The sequence below is a fragment of the Cryptotermes secundus genome, unplaced genomic scaffold (genome assembly GCF_002891405.2).
Source record: "Cryptotermes secundus unplaced genomic scaffold, Csec_1.0 scaffold1035, whole genome shotgun sequence".
Lineage (NCBI taxonomy): Eukaryota > Metazoa > Arthropoda > Insecta > Blattodea > Kalotermitidae > Cryptotermes > Cryptotermes secundus.
The window spans coordinates 399,206-411,650 of record NW_019744424.1 but is presented as its reverse complement, the minus strand read 5'-3'; the positions used below and the strand labels follow the sequence as shown (position 1 = coordinate 411,650).

At 43.7% G+C, this 12,445-nt stretch overlaps 1 protein-coding gene across 2 annotated transcripts in view; it reads right to left on the bottom strand.

Annotated features, from left to right (window-relative positions):
- LOC111874791 (neuronal acetylcholine receptor subunit beta-3) overlaps positions 1-1,892 on the bottom strand; it is a 38,809-nt gene extending 36,917 nt beyond the window's left edge. For both annotated transcript variants that reach the window (XM_023870585.2, XM_023870586.2), the window contains exon 1: positions 1,729-1,892. In XM_023870585.2, the coding sequence (XP_023726353.1) occupies positions 1,729-1,802 (74 nt within the window). In that variant the 5' untranslated portion in view covers positions 1,803-1,892. The remainder of the gene's footprint in view (positions 1-1,728) is intronic.
- Positions 1,893-12,445: the final 10,553 nt, after the last annotated feature.

Sequence of the window (12,445 nt, the reverse complement as noted above, 5' to 3'; positions counted from 1 at the left end):
TCACAGCGGTAGCTGTGAAGAGTTCTCTCTTGTGACCGTGCAGTCCGCTCAAAGGCTAACGACTCAAAATGGCGGTTGATTACACGCGTTACGTCCCAGAAGACGGAAATCTTCAGAACAACTTCTACCTGCTGTGTGATAATCTTCATTGCAGTAGACTGTGTCTGCGGTGAACGAAAGTTAAGGCTTATGAGGTACCCAACATCGCAAAGAATTCATTTGGAATATGAATGTACTAATACCTCATCCTCCTTCACTTGATCATTCTCCAAGTATAATTAGAATGATCAAGTCAAGGAGGATGAGGCGAGTAGGGCATGTAGCACGAATGGGGGAGACGAGGAATGCGTATAGAATATTGGTGAGAAAGCCAGAAGGAAAGAGACCACTGGGAAGACCAAGGAGTAGGTGGGTGAACAATATTAAAATGGGTCTTAGAGAGATAGGATGGTATGGTATTGATTGGATTGATCTGGCTCAGGATAGGGACAGTGGAGTGCTCTTGTGAACACGGTAATGAACCTTCGGGTTCCATGAAATGTTGCGAAATTCTTGAGTAGCTGCAGATTTGGCTCCTCAAGAAGGGCTCAGCTCCATGAGTAAGTAAGTAAGTGTACTATTATCTGAGCATATTTTTATGCTTGTAACAACATGCTACTTTCACATTAGATATGACAATAGAAATTGATAAGAAGAGAGAGCGATTCTCTATACCCAGAAGTGAAAGCGATGAACATGAAGTACTTACTGCCACTCCATTTCTCTTGCTGTTTGTTGTCTGTGTTCCAGTTTTTTGACAGTCTATCGGAAATTTCGCTGTCCTGTTTGTCTAAGTTCCTGTGGCTTGAAAGTCTCCCCCCCTCCCCACAAAAAATAATTTTCCCTTTTTGTTTTTCTACGGAACTGATCACTTATATCGCGCTATCTGTGAGAGTGAATTTAAGAGATGTGCAGAGTAATCAGTAGAATTGGTAACCGGATGAAAGAAGAATCAAAGCCAGCCTTGAGCGTACGTTTCGCTTAGGCTCTGAATACGTATTATTACTAGGCAATTTATTTCCAAGGTATCAGTTTTGTGTGAAAACTGCATAAGGCACACCACATGCATTTTTATTATGCCTATAATCTGTAGTCGACACTTTTCTCTGAGGCGAATATTTACCCTTGTACGCTTACTTTATTGTGCATATTTCTTAAGTAAAATTGAACTTACAATTAACTAAAGTGAACGAAAAACGTATAGAAGATAGTAAGTAAGTAAAACTACCCCTGTAACAGGCCGTGGAAGCCCATAGGGTTGTGAGATGTTGAGGTTCCCAAATTTTCTAGACAATCGGCTCGTAGATGGCGGTAAGGTTGTCAGCCTTACTCGCCGGCCGCCCTCTTCCCCCCAATTCCTGGTACTCATTTCTGTTGGAGGCTGAGTCGACCCCCAGGACCATAGTGCGGCTGGAGGGGTTAGGTAAATTGAAAAGAAATCAATGAACTCATCGGGATTCGATCCCGCGACCTTCCGGCTTGTAGCATAGTGCCTCAACCAACTACGTTACCGCGTAAACAAAAATCGGTGTTTACTAATCCGACTGTATATTTACTCTACCGCATTTGTCTTTTCTTTCCGAAATAGAATGAGACCTCTACTGCTTCCAGAGAAGGGACAACATGAAACCAGGGTTGTATATGTTCTAGGAGATGCATGCCGCGACTGCGGATTCTAACCAATCTTACCCAACGCAGGCACTCCCACCGTCGCTTCGTACATTCTGGAATGTCTCTGCAAAACGAAATTGTACCGAATCCATGGAAAAATGGAGTTCTCTTCGAGTTCCAACAACTCTCTCCTGGAGGTCGCAGACAAGAGCTTCCAATCCGGGTTAGGTTCATAGTGAATGAGACTCACCTTAAAACAAGCCAAAAATCATTACTGGAAGGTAACATGACACACAGTCCTTTGGGGAACTTACACCTCTTTTAAAATACAACAATGGTCGCGCCATGGCTCTGGTTGTTAGTCGCTGGCTTCCCATCGCGCCGGCCCGGGTTTGGTCATGAGGGATTTGTGGTGGACAAAGGGGCGCTTGGGCAGGTCTTCTCCGAGTACTTCGGTTTCCCCTGCCAGTCTTCATTCCACCAATTGCTCCACAGTCACCATCATCTATCACCGGAAGTCCCTGTTGACTGGCTAGCAGACCATATTTACAAGATGAAAACCGCCAATCCGATACTGGACATCAAGGTAGCCAGTTTGGAGTTCTTCTTACGGTTTCCGTCAGCCATTTCAGCCAAGCACAGGGATAGTACCTTAAAGAAGGCCAGCAACTGTTTCCCACTCCCTTCCCAATTCACCACCCGGTCATTCTTCCTTCCGGTGCCCTGAAATGCATGTTGGTCGGAACAGTCTTTACATGATCTGAGAAAGCAAAATAAATTTCAGAATTATCAGTTTTGTTTTCAACGGCCTTCCCCTCGACAGATCGTTGAATTCACATAGACGAAGATATGCAACCGTTGCAGCGCCTACTAAAACTTACCGTGGAAAAAATAAATGCCCCTGCAGCGCTTAACATCCTGCAGCGTATTGCAAACATGGCCTTTAGTCTATGCGATCTGTTGGCATCTGAATAGAGTGAATTCAACTGGCATGGTTCTAACAGCTTGTGTCCGACCCTTCTTATTCAATATGTGTCAGCAGTTCACAAAGTGGGGCAACGGAATAAAAATGGAGTGCTTTCCGTCACGCAAACAAATATTTTTATTGTTCCACTCACAACAAGTTTTGGGTCCTGACAGCCCATCGTGTGATATCCTAGAAATACACAAATTATGACGGAATTTATATAAACCTACAATTCTAATAAAACGATTCCATGGCCTGTAGTCCACAGGCGAACTATACCGACCAAGCGATCGCCGTTTGTCGGTGAAGTTAATGCCAACTTTAGTGGATAGTGTGTGTCGCGTGGTCAGCGCAACAGATCCCCGTGGCCGTTAATCTCGGTTTTTTAGACCGGAGCCGCTATTTCCTTGAAATAGCTCCTCAGTTATCCTCACGAGGCTGAGTGGACCCCGTTCCAGACCCACTACTCTGAAATCTGGTGGCGCTGGGAATGGAATGCGCGACCTCTAGATCTCTAGGTACGAACTCTGACCACTAGACCACAGAGGCAGTCACAATGCTAATATATATTCGAAAAATTTGTACCTAAATTATGTGGGATCCGATTTAATACCGTATACACATTGACTTTTAAAATTAATATCAAGCTCGACATACCTATTAAATTTAAGAATTAAAAATAAACAAATGTAAGTATAACCGTGCTGTGTAACGACGCTTTTCAAATACATATGGTACGTAGCAACATGTGATATAATGACTGCACGATGGGCTGGATATGAAACAGTCGTAGACTCTTTTAAGGTGCAAGGTGTGACGATTTAGTTCCCGTAATGGCCGCAGCGTGTCGCTGGGGTGTTGAGTCAGGCAAACTCAGGTACCCAAGCACGTTTGAACATGTTCCAACTTGCGTTTACATGAGACACAGACCAAATGAGCCGTTCGTTCCCAAGCAGCAGAGGAAGTAGCACGTTTCCATGGTATACTGTTGGTGGGAAAATGAGTGACAGTCTGGAGCAGCGGATAAACATCAAGTTTTGTGTGAAGATCGGTAAAAGTGCTAGTGAAACGTTATCCCTATTAACAGTGGCTTATGGTGAATACGCTATGAGGAACTGGAGTGTTTTTGACTGGCATAGGCGGTTCAAGGAAGGGCGAGAATATATGCAAGGTGATCCAAAAAATGGGCAACCAAAAACGCAAAGGACAGATTCAAATGTGGACAGAATACAAATCTTGTGCGCTCAGATAAGCATTCGCTTAAAGTGACTTGAAAAACTAGTGCCAGGTGTACGGGGTCAACTTCACAGAATTCAAAGCCAATATGACTCTCTCATTAATGTTAATTAGCAATGATATCCAGTCACTCTCGACAGAGTTCAAACTGCTGTGTTAACAGATAATGATAGTACATACTGTACAAGTAAATTATAAGTACTTACAGTACCGCGGTTCGTGTTGACAGTAATCTCCTCCCCTGTCTGCATCCACGCTCCAACCTCAAGAGAACAATTCATGACGTCATATGGCCAGTAGGTTATGTCGGGAGCACAGATTGTGTGGTACATTGTTGGCGGTACACACGTGACCATTCCACTTGGATCCACCACGCATCTGCCCTTGTGAATATCTCGTCTCACATCCCAGGAAGAGGTCCTGGAAAGAACAATACACAACTCTGCAGAACTAAGTATTTCGAAATAATCATAGTTGTTCTACTGGTTAAGCAATTCCTTCTGCTTTTGGTACCCGCAAATACCATATTCAAGAAAACTCGCCACTGAATCCCATCNCTCCCAGTAACTTGAGCACATCTCCAGGTACATCATCATCTCCTGTAGCCTTTCCCTTCCTCATTTCCTTGATAGCTTTTTCCACCTCACTTTGTAAAATATATGGTCCTTTCTCGTCTGTATCTACTTCTTCTTCCGGTTCAACTTCTAAGGTTTCTGGCCGATTAGGTCGATCATATAAACTTGTTCTTATGCAATTAAATTTAATGTTAGACTTCCATCTACCAACAAGGCTTCCAAATATATACAAATTATGAAGAGAGGATTAACGAAAGTTATAAACTGGAAATGTTCATACAGCTGCCTAACTATCACTGTTCCCTTTACCTTTACGAAAGACTCTTTTAGTCCACAAAAATAATGTAAGCATCAGTGTTGAACTTTGCTCGAAAATCCCGAAGAAAAATACCACTAAGAAATCCAATTCACAGACGAGAGAAGAATATTGAAATAGTAGATCTAAGAGAAATAGTTTGTAAAAGGATGGGTTGGATTTAACTGGCTTAAAATATGATCTAATTGCAGAATTTTGTGACCACGCTTATGGACCTTCAGCTTCTACGTGTATAAAAGTAGAAAATTTCTCAACCACGTGAGTAAGCGTAAGGAGGCGTGGAGACTGTTCCACAATCATCCGCGAGACAGGCGTCGTTCAGGGCAGTAAGAGGTTTCTCATACGGCATNGGTGCACTTACTGCCCGGACTGTGCAATCTCTGGTACCCATATCTCGTGACTGTCCACGTGCAACATGGACACGCCTCCGTAATCCGATACATTCCAGTGCAGCTTCTCGTCCAGCCATTCCTGGAATCGATTCCTGACAACTAGTACACAGAGCTCTGGTAAAATGCTGCATTCTGACAAACACAAACACGAGAGTGAAGCCATTCCTCGGCGCGGCTTTTGTACAAAACTCACCTTGTGATTGCGTAATTGTCACTTGTATCAATCCAGATGTTTCATGTCCGAAACTACTTAATAATTCCGAATGAATTGGGTGTTTTTGGTCGTAAAATTTGTCTGACATTGTTATTTTTGGTCCTTATCAGGTCTATAGAACCGCTGCTTTGCACGAGGCTCGAACATTAACGTTCTAAAAGTCGCTGTTTGTTTTAAAAAATATTTTGATTTGAACTCTTACACTCAGTAAGTACAAGTATGTTAGTGTGTGAAGAAACTAATTACAGTCAATTAGAGTCCTTAAAATTGATAATTAAATTCTGATTTTGATTTTTTTTAGGTTTGTATCATGCTTTTTGACAGAGTGATAATCTGCCGTGTAGTTGGAATATCCTTTGAGTTTTTTAATTGTTGTAGAAACGCCGATCGTGATTTTGCGAAAGTAACGACTATTAACGGCATTTTGCATAAAGTTTGCTATTACGTCCGTGATCGATGTGTTTTGCAAATGTGTTGTGATGCTTTAGGTCAGGAAACACTTCCTTGCATGATTCTTTACACCAGCGCTAAATACAAAATGTTACTTACCCAGACCATCCAGCAGTGAATAATTAAGGTGCGGATTCGTTCATCCTGTGGAAATAGCAGAAATAATAGCCATAAAATCGCACTGCCTTATATGCAGATATTCTTTTGTTTTGTTTCTAATATGTGACATCTTCACTGTTACATTTTTACTAATTATTTGAATAATGTCTTTTACACTGCATGGCTTATTATCTCAATAATTATGACTAAGAATTTATTACTTAAGTTGATAAAAACAACAGATAGAATGCAAAAGACAAGATCTTCAAAATGACAAACATATGATTTCTAGGAAAATATTCACATGAAAACATAGGAATTGGTGCAAACTAATTTATGAAGCACTGAACACACTGCAAAGCATCCAAACCTTATGAAGGAAAAATACGAGTAATTTATGTTTGTTGGAGTACTTAACAACGCTTTATACAGGACGTTCAACCGTCGAGGAAACCTGGTAACAGCGCTGATCGGGCTCAGCATTCCTCACAGACTGCTGCTGTAACTGCTAATATTGGAATGAGTCATTAGCGCTGATAAAAGCGTGCACTTTCGCTAGCGCAGAGTGGATGGAATGTGCTTAGTGTACATAGTCGGATGGTGAAGGCCGCACCATAGCTCAAGCGGTTAGTAGCTGGCTTCCCACCGCGGCGGCCCAGGTTCGATCCCGGGTCTGGTCAAGTGGGATTTGTGGTGGACAAAGTGGCGCTGGGGTAGGTTTCCCCTGCCAATCTTCATTCCACCAATTACTCCACAATCACCCTCACCTATCATCAGGGGCTGGTACAATAGGCCAGAAGTGGCCACAGTACAAGGGACTTAGCCCCACCCCACTAACAATAAAGAAAATAGTCGGATGGTGTGATTATTACAAATGTTTGATTTAAATACGTANCCAATTTTCCTGCTTGATTCAAGGTCCTGACATTCCATGTTCCAATCTTGTATCCAAAATCTGCCTTGATGTTATGAGGAAAACCATGAAAACCGTCAGAACAATCTGATTCTGGACTGAGCTTCTGAACTGTGACAACGCCTCAGCTGCAAAGTACGTTCCAGAAATTACCACAGCAATTGGCTTAGAGCGCACAAGCGGCCAGGGTTACCAGCGACAATGTTCCAGCCTGACCAACATTAGCAGCATGCTCATTCTGCACAGTAGTTTCCCTGGTGGATAGTCTTTTCGGAAAACTTTTTGGCTAGCGAGCTGGGAAAGAAATTCCACACTCGTGTTCACGCAGACACACTGCTAGATTCCATCTCAGTTCAAACCACACTTTCACACCTATTTACCGTAGGGCCCAATTTATCTATTACACTACCCATCTACTCAGCCTCTAACAGAAATGAGTACCAGGAATTAATTAACTAATTTTCCTGGGGAGTAAAGCTGGCAACCTTACCGCCATCTTTAAGCCGATTGTCTAGATAATGTGGGACCCTCAACGTCTCATAACCCTGTGGGCCTTCACGGCCTGGTACAGGGACAGTTTTTTTTCCGGTTTTTTTTAACTACGCATCTACTATTATATCTCCCAATTTAACTCATTGATTAAAGATTTCTGCGTACATATTTTCCCTTCTCTGCGTGCCGCATGACTCACTAATCTTATCTTAGATTTGAACAGCATTATTAAATACGGGGACCGCATCTGTGGTCTAGTGGTCAGAGTTCCTGGCCATAGATCCCGATGTCCGGGTTCGATTCCTGGCGCTACAAGATTTTCTGAGAAGTACTGGAACAGGGTCCACTCAGCCTCATGAGGATAATTGAGGAGCTATTTCAAGGAAATAGCGGCTCCGGTCTAGAAACCCAAGGTTAACGGCCGTGGGGATCCGTTGCTCTGACCACGCGACACCCTCTATCCGCAAAAAGTGGCACTAACTTCGACGACAATCGGCGGTAGCTCGGTCGGTATAGTTAGCTTGCGGAATACAGACCACGGAGTTTGTTTTAATATTAAATACGGAGAAGAATTGTAAAGGTGTTTTATGTGATTCTGCGCATTCTTCAGTCGCCTTGCCGTTCTCGTGGCTGTATATTACCCGCTCAACATTACTCTCGAAAACAACTTCTGTTCCTCCTCCAAGATGAAATACTAATCTCCAGCACAGTCATTCTTGGTTTCGGACCCCGTGGAAATCACAGCCACTTGTTTCTGTTTCACGTAACTCACATCAGTGTAAATAAGATAAGAGGTTCCCTGCTGCACTGTTACGTACATAATTGATACTCCTCAGTATCAGACTGACAAAGACGAAGGTAACATTTCCATGGAAAACCACTGGGCGAACGCTCTTGTCATAGGCACACAGAAGGTCTTCCTTCAACCGAACTGCATCTGGCTTAGCTTTGGCATTGTAGCCAGCGTCTTCGTCAGCCGCTGCAGCTGAAAAATACATTCATACCTCAGACACAAGACAAAGTTACCTGACGAACCCTGAATTGTCTCTGAACTAACTCTAGTTCAGAAAATGCTGCTTCCTGTTCAGGTGAGTAACCGGGGGTTTTGTATGTAGTATAGTATGCGTCTGGCCGTTCACGGTAGCCGAACGGTTTAAGGCATGTACTGTCTTCGCTCGCTTGGAAACCAGGATCGTGGGTTCGAATCCCATTCAGGGCATGGATGTTTAGTTTGTGTGTGTGCGTTTTTCTGTGTTTGTGTACAGGTAGAGGCCTTGCGACGAACTGATCGCCCGCCCAAGGAATCCTACCGAATGTGTAAGATCTAGAAAAACCGAAGTAAACGGAGAAGTTCATGGAGGTAGGCCTAGGCCCAGTGGGGCTGTAGTGCCAAGAAAAAAATAGTATGTGCCTTATGAAATAAGGGCCAATGTGTTGGTGTAGCTTAATCTAGTATAGTCTAGTCTAGTGTAGCTTTCTTTTGTTTACTGAGTTGTTTCAATACAAACTTAAAACTGTGTCCATGTAACACCAGGTTTTTATGGTACACATGTTCAATACATACAAACAAATGACTACACAGAAGAATTACGTTTTCTGGGATGTGGCGTCGTGTAAATTTTGTGTGAACCGACGTTTCGGAGAAATGAATCGCCTCCATCTTCATGGTAGAAAAATCAGTGAGCGAGTACCCAGCGTAAACAGAGTTTTCTACCCTGAAGATGGAGGCCACACGTTCCTCCGAATTCCTCCTGGAATTGTTGCCGTACCAATTACTAGTGCGTGTGGTTTATCCTGACTAATATAATCTAATATCACCTACGAAAATATTAAACAAATGTGGACTCAAATTACAGCCTCTTCTGTTCAATAAAATCTGCCACCTCCTCTTCTTCACACCTCACACCCTAACACTTTTCCTTTATACACTTCATATCATGCTGGCGAAGGCAGAGGCGGAGAGAAAAACCGACAAAGAAGAAATGCTGGCAAGAATGGACGCCAACATGAGATCCGACCATAAAGAATTGCTGGCCTTAATGGAGGCCAACCAAACAAAGGCCGACGCCAGCCATAAAGAGATAATGGCCGATTGGAAAGCCTGGGGGGAAGAGAGGAGAACTAGCCACAAGAAGATGGTGCCCGAAACGGAAAAAGAGATGACTGCCTACCGGGAAATGGAGGCACATCCAGAAGAAGAGCCGACCCCAGTAGAAACGAAACCTGAGGCGGCAGAGCATCGAGAGGTCCCCGTAGTTGACGCTGAATTGGCCATCGCCCACAGAGGAACTAGCCGCCGCGTGGAAGTGGCACGGCAGAAGAAAAACTGCAGGAAGACATCCCGTCGCGCGACAGTGGCACGACGCTGGAGAAGGAAACTCCCCATGGAACCTTCAGACGCCAGCGGAAAGAAGTTGCCGCCAAAGGAATAAAGATAACATGTTGTGCAGAACACAGGCGTTACGGACAAAACAATGGTGATATGGTAACTAGGATCTCCAAGAAACGGATGTTTGGCATGCGATATCAAACGAGACCGGAATGTAAAGACGGCATCAAGGACCAAGGCGGCAAGCGGTCCCTACACGAGAAAAAGAAGAGAGCAACCGCCATCAATATCGGAGGGTGCAGCTGAAGACACCTATCACCTCCGGGAGAAATAAGGTCCGCCCATAAAACCCTCAAGAAGACGCTAGAGCTGAAAATCATGACGGGAGCAACTAGGATATTCTGCACGTTGCGGAAGGGGAGAGAATCGACACTGAGGAGGTATCAGCGTCTTTCGGAGCGTCAGTACCTGAATTGGACACTGTGGAGTGGTCGACCCCCTCCAAAACGGAAAAGGGAAAAAGGCCCTTATGTGAGGAACCGGTAACGTAGAAGTACCGGCCTCCCCGACAAGGATGAATGGAGAATGGAAGTGAGGAATGAATATAAAACAACGAGATCGACAAATTCCCGGATACGGGAGTGCTCGGGGCGAGCACCACTGAAGAGAGGGGCAGATGCGGTAGAATGAACAGCGCAGAAAGACGCGCAAAAGGACACCGAGACCGAATGCAGACGTTGCCAGCAGAACACCGCAGAATCGAACCGAGGAAGAACCTTTAGGCTGTTGGGGACGAGCAACCTTTAGAAGGGAGCAATGTAACGTGACGGGAACCCAGAAGAGTCACTTCTATGGAAACGCTAGAATAGACCGTTGCATAGGAAACAACAATCGCTCTATAGTAGTTCTAACAGGAGTCTCAACGGTTATAACAAAGGGTTCGTTTGCATAGCAGCGACCGAGGTTATAAAACGGGGTTGAATGCATTCGAACAGTCAGTCTGGATCCAACCGCCAAAGAAGTGAGTCTGTTATAAGCCGCCGAAGAAAGCAGTCCAGTATCGGCCGAGATATTGTGTAAGCAGTAATTGTAACACTGCAAGAGCTAATGATTGTAAAGTGTGTAAGGTGAGTGAGTGGAATAAATCCGCTATATCAAACACGGCGCAAACTTATTTGTAGCGTGACACACACAACACGCTACAGTATTATCGCTTATGCCCCAGGGTTTCTCTAGGAATTCAATCAGAAGCTTTTTCAAAACATACACAACACCATCATAAACGCCCTCGCGTATAACTTAAATATTTGTCTATAGTTGATTTGATTGCACAACAGTTATCTGTGGTTCTTTTGCGCTTAACAATTCCAGCTTTAACCACTGACAGGGCTTTGTTATATACTGATAAGTCTCTTAATCTACGAGCCAGAGTTTCCGAAAATATTGTGACATGTAGACCCGTTGCTGGGCAACGACTCGGTAAACACATTGCTGCTACAACGAATACACAAGCAAAACAATCGGATAACTTCCGTTGCTATGCAACGCGCAGTAAATACAAAAGTAGAGGAAACCTTAAAAAATTACAACACTCAATCTGACTTCACTCACAACGAACACGTGTGGCATGAACAAAATTTACAAAGCATAAGTAAAACAGATGCACACCAACAAGGAGTTACCATAGCAACTGCAGAATGCGGAGACACACAGAACTGTAAAGTGCACGAGCATGGTTACACGCACCAGAGCCAAGCCTTACTGTAGATCAGTCTATGTCATTTGACTTGAGTGCGTGCCTTAACTCCTAGAGAAATTCGAACCGCGGGCCGCCTCCACGAGCTGCATCAGATTACCCGTTATCATATGGTCATTAATATCTATCTCGCTTAATATTGCCGCGGAATCAACACAATACAATGCACCACCTACGCACTAAAGGGCTTCACTGGAGTACACACATCTTCAAATATTTTCTTCCCGTATTTTCATTCCGCTGTTGTTTTCATCCTGACATGTTACAGATGAAATCAGTTTGTGCTGAAGTCTTAAGGTGAAATTAAATTAAATTCGCACAGTGGGGGGTGGAGTCCAGTGAGGCCACTCGGCACTTCGGCCACTGATTGGCCTATTGTACCTACCCCGGGAGATTATGATGATGAAGAATTTGGTGGAATGAAGACTGGTAGGTGAAACCGAAGTACTCAGAGAAAACGTGCCCCACCGCCGTTTTTTCCGCAACAAATCCCATTTGACCAGACCTGGGCTCGAACCCGGGCCGCCTAGCTGGGAAGCAAGCGACTAACCGCTTGAACTATGGCGTGGCCTAAATCTTAACACTTCGCGGACCGGCGATTTAAATATTTAAATTACCCTGGAGGCCGGCATTTTTATACCTACTACCCTAACTTGTGCACTGTTCACTTTAAAAATTGAGGTAGAGAAGAGAGATAAATTTTCATAAATTAGTATTTACATGTTTTTGTTATTGATTCATTTGTTTAATTATTTATAAGTTTGAAATGCTGCTAAGATTTTATAGCCGACAAAATGGTTATGATAGCATATCCTAAGAACGATAAATGATATAACCTCCGTCTCAAGTGCAAACAATATATTCTTGTGTCTTTGATCTTGCTCCCTACACTACATGTTTCGGCCTCAGACGGCCATCATCAGGTGTATAACACTCACGTCGCTGTCACACTGCACCCAGTTCAAAATTTAACATCTAAAACACTCTCCCTGTCATTATCAACTTCTACTTCGTTGATAGCTGTCCACCCGTAGATTACTTCACACACGTTAATTT